Consider the following 12,576-nt stretch of genomic DNA (forward strand, 5'->3'; position numbering starts at 1 on the left):
TGTTGTATTGTCCACTGTTTGTTAGCTCATTTTAATAACCTCTTTCAAAATGAAAGCATGATGGTCTTCTTACAGAAGGATTTGTTATAAATACTTGAATATGTAGTATAAAAAAAAAATTATTTGATGTGGTATTATTCTTCTGTCAGTTAAGGATGAAATAAAACCACAGATAATACAACACTGAGAGGATGTCTCACATTTTTCCCCATTTATATATATAACCATATATAACCCCTCAGGTCCTACAATATTCGGACCTCAAACCCGGGTCGCCGGCATGGGAGGCTGGTGCACTAACAAGGACGCTAAAGACCGCAGTCTCTAGTGTCAGTCATTAGTGCGCCTCTTGAGATCAGGGGAGTGAGGCTATTCCACACAGTTCTCTCTAGCTGGCCTCCATTACACTCACCCCCGTAAACCTCACTCCCATCCAGGTCACGACACCAATATAACTCCTTAGGTCCTATTCACCCCATGGGAGGTGGGTGCACTAACAAGGACCGCAGTCTCTAGTGTCAGTTGTTTATGCACCTCTTGAGATCAATCAGGGGAGTGAGGTTTACCTGCACAGCTCTTACTAGCCGGCCTCCATTTTTTTATATATATATATATATATATATATATATATATATATATATATATATAAATGGAGGCCGGCTATATAGCGCACCCACTTTCCATGGAGTGAGTGGGACCTAAGAAGTTATATTGGTGTCATGCCTAAGACTTTTACTAAAATATATATATATATATAATTAGTAAAAGTCTTAGGCACTTCAGTATTTTCACCAAAAAAAGGTTTTAAGCCAGTTATTATATCTTTTGCTGTAGTGTGTCAGTAGGAAATATGAGTAATTATATATATTATATATATATAGTATAATTGTAATTATCTAGTGAGATTTTTGTATGCACAAAGAGTCTGACAACAGCCAGTATGATCCACATGGAGATCTGATCTCACCATCAAGTACGGACTGAGATTACAATTAGAATTAATTACAATTAAAAACTGAGACAGACTAAATCCTGAAGAACTGTGGCAACATCTCCAAGATGAAGAATCCGACCTGCAAATCTACAGTATTGTGAGAAGTTTTAGGCACTTGTGTAAAAATGCTGTAAAGTGAGGATGCTTTTAAAAAATGTCATAAATAGATTTTTTTACCAATTAACTTCTATTAACTTATTTAACTTTTTTATTTAAAACAGCTTTTGTCCTAGGTACACTTGAACATAGTTTTTCAGGTAGCTTTGGAGGTAGGGTTCTGCCAGTTATAATTAATGTTTTTTGAAAATCTAAAAATGCAGAAAGATTTCTGTGATGAGTAGGTTTAGGGTTAGGAGATATATACAGTTTTTACAGTATAAAAATCAATTAGTCAGTGGAAAGTCCCCATAAAACATGAAAACCCATGTGTATGTGTGTGTGTGTGTGGGGGGGGGGGGGGGGTGTGTATAAAAGCAACCTGAATCCTTTGTAATTACATCAAACAGGGACAAGATTATTCATCTGTCCCTTTGTTAGTGACAAACAGTGGCTACACACACACACCAACCCACCCACCCCCCCACACACACACACACACATACAGAATAATGAAACTCAGCCGTATCCCCTAAATACCAACATCCAGCTCAATTCCCAAATCAAGAGTGCTTGATCTAATTTTCCTTGATCTAACTCCTAAAAAGCCATTTCGTCTCCTGATAAAGACTTGAGTGAAACAGACTGGGTAACTATAACACTCAGGCAGCCAGAAATATCTGATTCCCTCTGACATGCTCAATAAGCTCATCTTTATATGTTGGTTGTCAAAGGTTATCAGATGGTTTCAGAGGAAGTCCCCTTTCTAAAGCACAACACCTCAGGGAGCTCATGCAGTCATCAGCCGCACAGTTTTTTGTAAATCAGAGTGAGCTATTTTATTCTTATAACCATTTTCAACAGAGTAACAATACACTAAATTGTGCATGTATTAACAGTGACATTGTTACGAATTCAAATTCATTATTTTACATATAATAAATAGTAATAAGGAATTAAACAAGTATCTCCACAAAGAAAAATATCACAGCATCCAATTTAGGAATATGTTGATTATTTTGCCATATCAACTTCAACAAGTATATTTGATATGGTAAATCTTTTAAGAAGTAACAAAAACGTGTGGTGAAAAATGCGATGACAAAAGGCCATGACTATTTACCAGATTAAAATAAAATTAAATACAAAAGGAAAGAGAAAGACAGAAATACACAGAATGACATTCTTGCATGCTCGTTTCTCCGCCATACAATTGAATTGTGTTAAGACCTCTGGTTTACAAGTTAAGGCTTTACAAAAACTATTCCTAATTCAACATGTGGAATGGAAATGATTCATTTTTATACCGTATAAATCACATTCTTTTAAACATCTGGAGTGTATTTGGAGGCTATTATGCAAATATATCCAATCCATTTTACAGTAGCCTATCAGCAAGACCATCATGCTGATATAAACAGGAGAACTGTGTTGCTTAACCAAAGTATTACAGCCTTAAAAACTAAAATATCAGTATTGACACCCTTTGATGATTTACTGTTGTTTTGCCCACTAAATCCAAGGTGTCTATTTACAATAAACAGACCAATAAATTGGAACAGGAATCATATGTAGTTTTTCAGACAGTGATTGACTATGATCAGTGGAATTATGCTATATTAAATTGATGTATATTAATATATATGGTTTATATTAAAGGTACACTATACTTTTTTTTGTTGTTCAAAATAACAAAATTTAAATAATTAACAAGTCAATACATAATAAGTCAATACATCATGAATGCGCCTTCCAAAACATGTTTTTGTCTTACCCTGATTCACTATGGTAAGCCTGTTATAAGTGTTTATATTTTAGAGCTAGCGGGATGGTTTTCGCGGGAAATTGCTTACATACGTTACTCACCGCGCATGTCTGTTTATATCCGTAAATAGAGAAAAGTTTCTCCGGCTACTTTGACGGGTATATGGTGTGGGAGTGGCATAAGTTAGTTGTTACAACTTTTTTTTCTCGCAATTGCAAGAGTTATAAAGTCAGAATTGCAAAATATAAAGTCTCAATTCTGACTTTTTTTCTCGCAATTGCGAGTTTTTAATGACGCAATTCTGACTTTTTCCTTAGAATTGCGAGTTATAAAGTCAGAATTACATGATAAGAACTCGCAATTGTGTCTTGTAAAGTCAGAATTGCAATATAAACTCTCAATTCTGACTATAACCAAAGTCCCTTTAAGACAAGTCATTTCACTCGGCGGCCATCTTTGAAACGCCTCTCGGGCATCCTGGGCATCATGCAGCTGCTATCTCTCTGAATGGGGAAACATCAAATTCTCCAAAACTGTTCGCCAACCTTACGATTAAATTTCATATTTGAAATCACCAATGAAATTTGACAACAACTGTCTCATAAATGTTTTTTCCAAACTCTCGAATCATGACAAAAAACTGTTTTTCAGGCTCGATCAAGCTAATGCGCAAACCAAAATGCGCGTCTCTTGTGCCTCATTTCAGAGGCACGCGTCTGACTGTTTCTATAGAAACCAGTGCTTCTAACTGCCGCTGCAATGACGCGTGACTTTACCAGTCTGCGATTGGTTCTTATTTAGAAGGCGGGACTTATTCCGCCATATTGCGCGTTACAATTTCTCCCATTCAAAACAATACGAGTGACGCGTCTTGTGTTATTCTATAGTCTTTGCTATAACATGCAATTATTAATTTTATCTCGCAATTCTGACTATAACATGCAATTATTAGTTTTATCTCGACTATAACTGTCAATTCTGACTTTATAACTCGCAATTGCGAGGAAAAAAGTCAAAATTGTGAGATAAAAAGTCGCCATTACATTTTTTATTTTTTATTTCATAGCAGAAACAAGCTTCCATACTTAAGCCGAGTAGTGACTGTTTTATGAACAGTAGGATAACCATATTCATCCGCACAGTCACGCAGAGCCGAAGCAAAGTTTTTCCACAAATTGCATGGAGTTTTGTTTTTTAACTGCTAGAGGGCCAAAAGTTACTTAGTGTACCTTTAATATACAGCGCTAATCACTACATTGCTTCTTTAAGCTTTTCCAAAACATTCATTTCTTTTAGCCCATCAACACATCTTTGAAATGCACCTTTTTTTGGCACTAAATTCTTGAGGATCTCAGACATTCAGCGCTTCGTCTAAAACTTAGTATCTGCTATATTGCTACATGGATGCAGAAGTTTCTAATGTAATGCAGAGACAATCTGGCTTTACTCCCTGTAACAAATAAAGTGAGCAAAAATTGATTTAGTTATTGCTTTTTAAGACAATGAACATTTAATTCTTCGAGAAGAATGTGGCAGTGCTTTATATGGCCTTAACAACATGATTATGTTGAGGGTGTTTGAGGTATGTTTTTCAGCGTTAATTGAAATAATCACTCCCGAGACTCTCAGAGAGGAATAAATCTTTTAAAAAAATCCTTTTGTCTAGTGGTAACTCTTGTATTTCCTTCACAAATAGTCATATTGTTATGCTGGACATAAAAATTCTTGTCTATGTAGAATGCTGTTTTCTTCCGTTAAGTTTTCTGTGCTAGCATGTATAAATGTCTTGCTTTTCACCATTTCAGGACATATGAATAGAAATTGTATCAGTATTATTTATTAATAAAGATGGCACAGAGTATTTCTCTGTGCAGTGTAACAGTATTTGTTTGATCATTCGCTGCTACATGTTTGCTCGACTGCCAGCGAAAACGCTCTATAATCCAATTCCATGCAAATTCTCATTAGATCGTGGCAAACTAAGATGCCTTTCATGCGTATGCTACTATCTAATGCTACGACCTTATCATTGCTACTAAAGATTCTGCATCCTGAAGTCACAAATAATATAATGATATAAAGAAGAAAATTAACTTTGGCTTATGCCAAACTAGCGGTTGCTTGTAAGAAAGACATTTAAGATTATAAAGTGCAAAATGAAATGATCTTTTTATAATTACTGATAGACTGTTAAATATCTATCGAGCAGGCTGATTAATTTGAGCAGTATTTGGCCATTTTTGGTCCAATTGGCCAATTTACAGAAGTGGTCATTTCACATAGTGTCACAACTTCACAACTTTGTTGATAGATAGCATACATTTTCTTTTTCATATATTTGTTATTATATATGTATATATCATATATACTTTTTATCACTCACTAGATATCGGTATCAGCCATTAAAAACCTGTTGGCCACTACTGCAGTTATAACTGTAAGTATATATTTTACTGACATTTATTCCATAAGCACTCTATAATCATATGTTACTTATGTGTCTTGCATCCATTTTCTTTTTTCCATATACTGTTAGTGTGGAAAAATGTACAGTGACATCAACATTCCTCATCTGGAATCACTGTTACCTCGGGAAAAGATTGTGGACAATTATCATCTCTCTTTTCAAATTTGTGTCTGGCTAGATTATTGATTCATAAAGCATCTAGTCACTGAATATAGACACTAACCACAAATAAAGCCACTTGCTGGCAACATTGGCACTGTTCAGTAATGAGAAAGACGAAACAGAAGAGACACGAACAGAAAGAGATCATTGACTCTTGTCAAACTACACATATTGAATCTTTTTAAGACATATATCTATTCCTGTATTGTTAATTACGCAAGATAATGAATGCAAACCCGCACTTTTTTACCGATACATTCTTCTTTCTATCGTATGTCATATTGCACAAGCCCATCCGTTTCATCTAATAGGAATCAATCCGTTGCAGCACCCACAAATATTGGCCTGTTTTCTGGAAATCAGTTCTAAATTGAGGACATTTCCTCTGAAAGACATACGGACCATCACAAGCTAATGTGTTGAAAGCTAAAATAAAGCCCAGACGTTTGGTCTGCATTCTTTGCCTGTCCTGAAGTCTTTTTCTCTGAGGCTGAAAAAGAGCATTCCCTCTGTGGTCGATTCTGGAATATTCCAGAAAGGCTATTATGTTCTGAAGAGATTCTAGAACATTCCAGAGGGTTCCAGTGCTGCAGTCATGCACAACCAGGGGCTGTGAGAGCCCTTCCAGAGAAAAATAAATCTAGTTGAGTTGTTAGTCTTAGGAGCGTTCACAGCACGGCCCCACGGTGCTCTCCAGAGAGAGCTGTGAGGAGTGTCGGATCAGCGGCGCCATTGTGGGATCCACCATAGAAGAGGTGGGGAAAAGCTTGTACCAGCCAATCACCATGTTTGTCAAATCCAGCTCCTCCAATAGGATGCGTGCCACGCCCATAAAGCATTTGCGATCCATCCGGCCGTAGTTTCCCCAAACAATGACCTGTTCGTGAGAGATGGAAGTATTATTTATCTTATGGAACAATCAACCGTACTTTTGACTACAATGTTGACAATTTAACATTTATATCATGCGCTTGAGTCTCCATTTTTAATTGATCATAATTCACAATAATTTTTTTGTTAGTTCTTTTAGTCTGGGTGAATCTCATAATTTGAAATGTATATACTCCTCATAATTCACAAGTCTCTATTTTTAATTTATTTTTTGTTAGTTCCATTAATCTGGGTTGTAATATTTAATCCTCAAAATTCATAAATTTATAATTCTCAATTTGGATTTTTTTCACGATTCATAATGATATTTTGTTAGTTCCATTAATATGTGTGAATCTCGCAATTTGAAATGTATATAATCTTTGTAATTCATCATTTAGAAATGTATATAATCCTCATAATTCATAAATTAATAATTCTCCATTTTGAATTTATGATGATTCATAATTATTCTTTGTTAGTTCCATTAATATGTGTGAATCTTACAATTTGAAATGTCTATAATCTTTGTAATTCATAAGTTTAAAATAGAATATAATCCTCTTAATTCATAAATGAATAATTCTCAATTTTGAATTTACCATTATCTTATGTCCAGAAATGCATGTCCAGATCACCTCAAAATCTAAAAATTATATTTTGCATAAAGAAAATAGAGCATATTTTTGGAGCATTAAGATTTTTTTTTTTTCATGAAAATTAAGCAATTTTGTGTAATTACTCTGTTAATTCTCATCACATTCTCATCACAGTATTTTATCCCACATTACTTAAAAAAATTCTGTAATACAATGATTTTTCTAAACCTTTACCATTTAAATTGTACATCATAATTTTTTTTCTGCATCAAAGTAATACATATTCAATGTTTTTGCATTACAGTAATGACAAATTGCTTTATTGTCGTGAAAATAATGTCACATTGCAAAAGTACCTTAAAATAGGCTTCATTTTCTTTAAGAAAAAACACATTTTTTTAGTTCTTTCTTTTGATTTTTGCGGTGTAATATAATGCAGGCAAGTTTTTGATCCGTTTTGTGTGATTCGTCCATCTTATATAGCACAAAACTGAATAATTAAATTCCCAAATATGATAATGAATAATCTTTAAAAGGGAATCAATCTGAAAGTTCCCTTAGATTCATTACATAATAATGGAGGATTTTTGGATGGAGGATGCCGTACGTCAGTGAATAAACAAATGCAAATGATTCTTTTCCCGCCACCCGATGTTCCTGAACATCCTGCGGTCTGTTCTAACCTTTTTAATGTTTGCTGTGACAGGCTTTCATAAATGGTGTCCTTAGAAAAACGTATAATACGGAGAGATATGAAATGTCTCCCCCTATTCCTTCTCCACAGCTAAAAATAAAGCATTCACTGCATAGCTTTTTCTTTGCCAGTTCTCTTCGCAAAGTGATGGAGAGAATGTATAAGAAATGATCATTCACTGACATCACGTCACCTACAGAGAAATTACACCAAATTGGAAAAGACGTGGGTAAAATTTGCTGTAAATTAGAGCCTATAATCGCTGTTTTCTTTGTCATTTAAATAACCAACCAGACCGATGCATTTAAAGTGCTTGACACCCTAATGTTCAATGCATTAAGAAATGCAAGTATTCTAGGCTTAGTTTGCTGGATTTAAGCAACACTACTTCTTTTGCTCATACTTAAGAGTTTGACATTTGAACATCCTCTTACCCTAAATATCAAAGTACTTCTGTAAAAACCCCTATGATGGAGCGTAGTATCATTGCGGTCAGTTTTCCACAAGAAACCCTAATTCATTCTTCAGAAAAGGTCGAAATCTAGTTTACCTGTACAACCTTTCCCTGCGGACTCTCTGAAAAAACAAGGACTTGATTGTAAAGGGGATCTAGCGATTTCCGAACAGACTTTGTCTTCTTTTTGGCAATGCAGATGCCATTTTCCAGAAGGTACACTTTAATGTAGGCCGCTGAAAAGGAGGAAGAAAACAAAAATATAATAGTTCAAACTACATCCTTGAAATCTGCAAGACACTGAAAATCACTTTGAATACCCAGAAGAGCCACCAATTTAGACTCTTTTCAATTTCCCTTCTTTTTTCAAAACACACACACACACACACACACACACACACACTCGCTTCTGGATAATGAATGCTCAAATAAGAAAAGAACAGATTGGATCTAAGAGAAACTTGTGTATTTGAGAACCAATCTATAAACATTTTCAGTCAGTTTTGTCCTCTGGCTAAACTAATCTAATCAGACTCATCCCTCAGTACATCAGGTTCTGTCTGGTGAAGAATCACCTGGAGGGCCCTTAGATCCAGGCTTCATGATGAGTCCTCGAGCCTGAATGATCTCCACCTCCAGCTGCCCGTTCCTCTCCATCAGACCGATCTCAACATCTCCTGCACATTAAAGAGTGTCAAGTGACATATCGGTGAATACAGGTAAAGTGACTTTATCCTTTTTCAATAGCATTGTGTTCATCATAGCTATTTAAATATCTTACTGACAAATTACATTGTCATTTGCAATCTTATTTAAAGTTATTTTATAGATTATAAACTGAAAGTTCCAGTCAAGCATTTTAGTGATAAAGATTCAAAACGCAGCACCCACACAAAGAACACGTTTTGTTTTTTGTTTTTACACTACTCTAACAAAATTAGTAATCTTAATTATTTAATTTAAATCATTTTACATCACATTTGAGAACTAAATAAGCATCAGTTAGTATTCAGTGACCATTTCTTGAAAATGACATCCTGCACAATCGAAATTACATTCTCTTTCAATACCCTAATTTCAGAGTTTGCTTCTTTAATTATATAACTGTTTTTGCCAGAGGTTTAATTAAATTATTTTTCATTATAATTTTTTTTAGAAGCATAGAAAAAAAGCATCCTTTTGACAAGCAGCTCTGACAATTAATAACCACTTTTTGAATATTTTAAAAGGTGTAAATTTTTGCCAAATCTCCATCACATTTGTTGCATACATATTAATTGCATATACTGTATATATAATGCATAATTTTCACTATCATTTTAACACTATAAAACACAAAAATGTAAAAGAAAAGGAGACATTTCAGCTTGTTCACCTGTAGTACAATAAGATGTGAGGACGCATCCATTGTCTTATGTATAAGTGCACTCACCCAATGAAGTTGTGGCTAGTGTCTGTCTCCCTACAAACTGAGCCGGCCCCATCCCATCCAGAAAGTCACTAAACTGAGCATCTGATGCCAAACACATTCCACTGTAGTTCAGACTAAAGGGAAGAAAACAAAGCAGCTTTAAACATTTGCATTCATTTTATTTGAAGTTTCATGTATGCAATTTAAAAGTACAATTTGTGATATTTTTTTCCGCTAGAGGTCGCTAGAAGCCTTTTCAAAACAAAGGCGTAGTTTGATGACGCCAAGTTTTAAAGCGGAAACTTGGGACATGTGGTCTCCTTCTCAACGGACGGTGCAAAAGAATAGGGATTGGAGTCTGGAAGAACTCATGTTCGTGGATGCCATTATTAACGTTATTGTAGTATGAAGCAGAGCAGGACCGAGTGTTGCGGGAGCTGAACGAGGAGCTGGAGCCATTGATCAACACACGCCTCACGAGCAGCGGGACTTTTATTATGACACAGTCGCCGGCGCCGCTTCCGTTTTTCCGGTCATGAGTTTACGGGAGCTGTAAACAGTAATTATGTTCCATAAATAAGTAACACAATCCACCATAAAACGTGCAAGAAGTAAATAAGGAACTGCTTGAAGCAAGCTAGTGGTTTGCTGGACGTTAGACACTTCTTTCGCATTTGTCCACGGCACTATTGTCATGTGGTTTCTACGTCAGTAAAGGCGGTAACAAAGGTAACTGACGTCATTGACAGGCGACTGCACTGCCCCGTGTCACTGTTTAGAATGGGAATTTTCTCATGATTTACAAGTAGTTGAAAACATTAGAGATATTGTTTGTAATCAGCTGGACAAACTATATAACACTAGCCTAGTGGTTTTTGGATATTTTACTGCAAAAATTTTACATATTGTACCTTTAATGAGTGCTGTGTTTTGTCGGGCACATATTTTGCTTGACAGGATATATTATAAAGCCGTATTAAAGGTGGGGTTAGCAATTTTTCAAAAACACTGTAGGAAATTGTTGATATTTGAAATCAAACCCATTGCTCTGCCTCGAAAACTCACCCTCCAATCCTAACCACCCTGCTCTGATCCCCGGCCCGATTGCTGCTTGCATGAGAGGCGCGTGCACAAACAATGACGCTAAACACCGCATTCTCTAGCGGTGGTTTACCTGCACAACTCCCACTAGCTAGCCTCTGTTACACACGCAATTCAAGAGTGGATGTCTGTTTATCACAGCTGACTCACAACAAAATAATGCTTCATGAAAAATAAAGCGAAGATGATGTATGAACATCAAGGAAGCACAAAAAAATGAACGTACAGTACACAAAAGTAGATACAAACGAGTTTGTTGTTGTTCGTCCTCCAGACATGCAATGACACTCAAACCCAGTGTTACTCGCGTGTGAAGCGGAATCAAAGCAGCCTCTGCATCTGTTTTCAGCTCTCTGAAAACAGGTAGTTCTCTCCAGCACTGTAACGTGGGTCCTAAAATGCTTGCCATTCATAAACCTTCATTGCAGTGATATTCTTTTGAGCTCTTTTGTCTTTGTGCATCTCTCTGTTTTTCTTCAAATCTCCCTCTTGCTCGTTCTGTCTCCTCGACCGTCATACGCCTTCTAATGCTGATTGGTTACACGTTTGTTGTTGGTGTCGGCCCGACTAACTTCCAAACAGTGTTTTTGAAAAATGACTTACCCCACCTTTAAAATAATGTTCAGTGCAGACATTTCTGAATGCATTGAGTACATTTATTTCATTGCTTTGAGTATTGCAAGCCTAAATTAGGCATGTAGAATTACTTTCTGTCATTTGTAAAGGTTAATTTCCAATCAATTTTTACATTTTATATTCAACTTGTACTCTCTTTAAAGGGTTAGTTCACCCAAAAATGAAAATTCTGTCATTTATTACTCACCCTCATGCCGTTCCACACCCGTGAGACCTTCGTTCATCTTCAGAACACAAATTAAGATATTTTTGTTGAAATCCGATGGCTCAGTGAGGCCTGCATAGGGAGCAATGACATTTCCTCTCTCAAGATCCATAAAGGTACTAAAAACATATTAAAATCAGTTCATGTGAGTACAGTGGTTCAATGTTAATATTATAAAGTGACAAGAATATTTTTGGAGCACCAAAAAAAAACAAAAATGACTTATTTAGTGATGGCCGATTTCAAAACACTGCTTCAGGAAGCATCGGAGCATAAATGAATCCATGTATCGAATCATGATTCAGATCGCGTGTCAAACTACCAACAGCTGAAATCACGTGACTTTGGCGCTCCGAACAGCAGATTCGATACGCTGATTCACTGTGCTTCGATGCTTCCTGAAGCAGGGTTTTGAAATCGGCCATCACTAAATAAGTCGTTATTTCGTGTTTTTTTGGCGCTCCAAAAATATTCTCGTCGCTTTATAATATTAATATTGAACCACTGTACTCACATGACCTGATTTAAATATGTTTTTAGTACCTTTATGGATCTTGAGAGAGGAAATGTCCATTGCTCCCTATGGAGGCCTCACGGAGCTATCAAATTTCAACTAAAATATCTTAATTTGTGTTCTGAAGATGAACGAAGGTCTCACGGGTGTGGAACGGCATGAGGGTGAGTAATAAATGACAGAATTTTCATTTTTGGGTGAACTAACCCTTTAAGTTAAAAATATCAAAAATCAGTCTTTCTGAATATCTGTGTTGCTTGTGATGGCTTTGAAGATGCATATGTAATTTTCACATTAGATGAACATGTATGACTGAAATTAAGAGTTTTGCTTTATTCTGTGATGTCTGAACCGATAACGACACAGGTTTGTGATGGGACGCGATCGGTGGACGGAAGGCTCTTCTCTTTTATGTAATGAAGATAGACAGCCTTTAAGCCTGACAGTGAAGCTCTGCTTTGATAGTGCAGAGTGCTCCACTGGAGCAAAGCCAACACAGACACATATAATCACACTGCTTTCCTGCTCCTATAGGCACATTTCAGATGTATGCGGCCAAAAATTCATTACTAACAGTATATGTGTTTCTAGGTGATGAGCCCAATGCT

The 12,576-nt window shown here is 36.0% G+C and overlaps 1 protein-coding gene across 4 annotated transcripts in view; it reads right to left on the reverse strand.

Annotated features, from left to right (window-relative positions):
• Positions 1 to 6,142: 6,142 nt before the first annotated feature.
• rims4 (regulating synaptic membrane exocytosis 4) overlaps positions 6,143 to 12,576 on the reverse strand; it is a 30,783-nt gene continuing 24,349 nt past the window's right edge. For all 4 annotated transcript variants that reach the window (XM_067374275.1, XM_067374276.1, XM_067374277.1 and 1 more), the window contains 4 exons: positions 9,534 to 9,646; positions 8,677 to 8,778; positions 8,198 to 8,337; positions 6,143 to 6,361 (listed from right to left, as the gene is read on the reverse strand). In XM_067374275.1, coding sequence (XP_067230376.1) covers positions 6,143 to 6,361; positions 8,198 to 8,337; positions 8,677 to 8,778; positions 9,534 to 9,646 — 574 coding nt within the window. The remainder of the gene's footprint in view (positions 6,362 to 8,197; positions 8,338 to 8,676; positions 8,779 to 9,533; positions 9,647 to 12,576) is intronic.

Source organism: Chanodichthys erythropterus, chromosome 21, assembly GCF_024489055.1.
Source record: "Chanodichthys erythropterus isolate Z2021 chromosome 21, ASM2448905v1, whole genome shotgun sequence".
Classification (NCBI taxonomy): Eukaryota; Metazoa; Chordata; class Actinopteri; order Cypriniformes; family Xenocyprididae; genus Chanodichthys; species Chanodichthys erythropterus.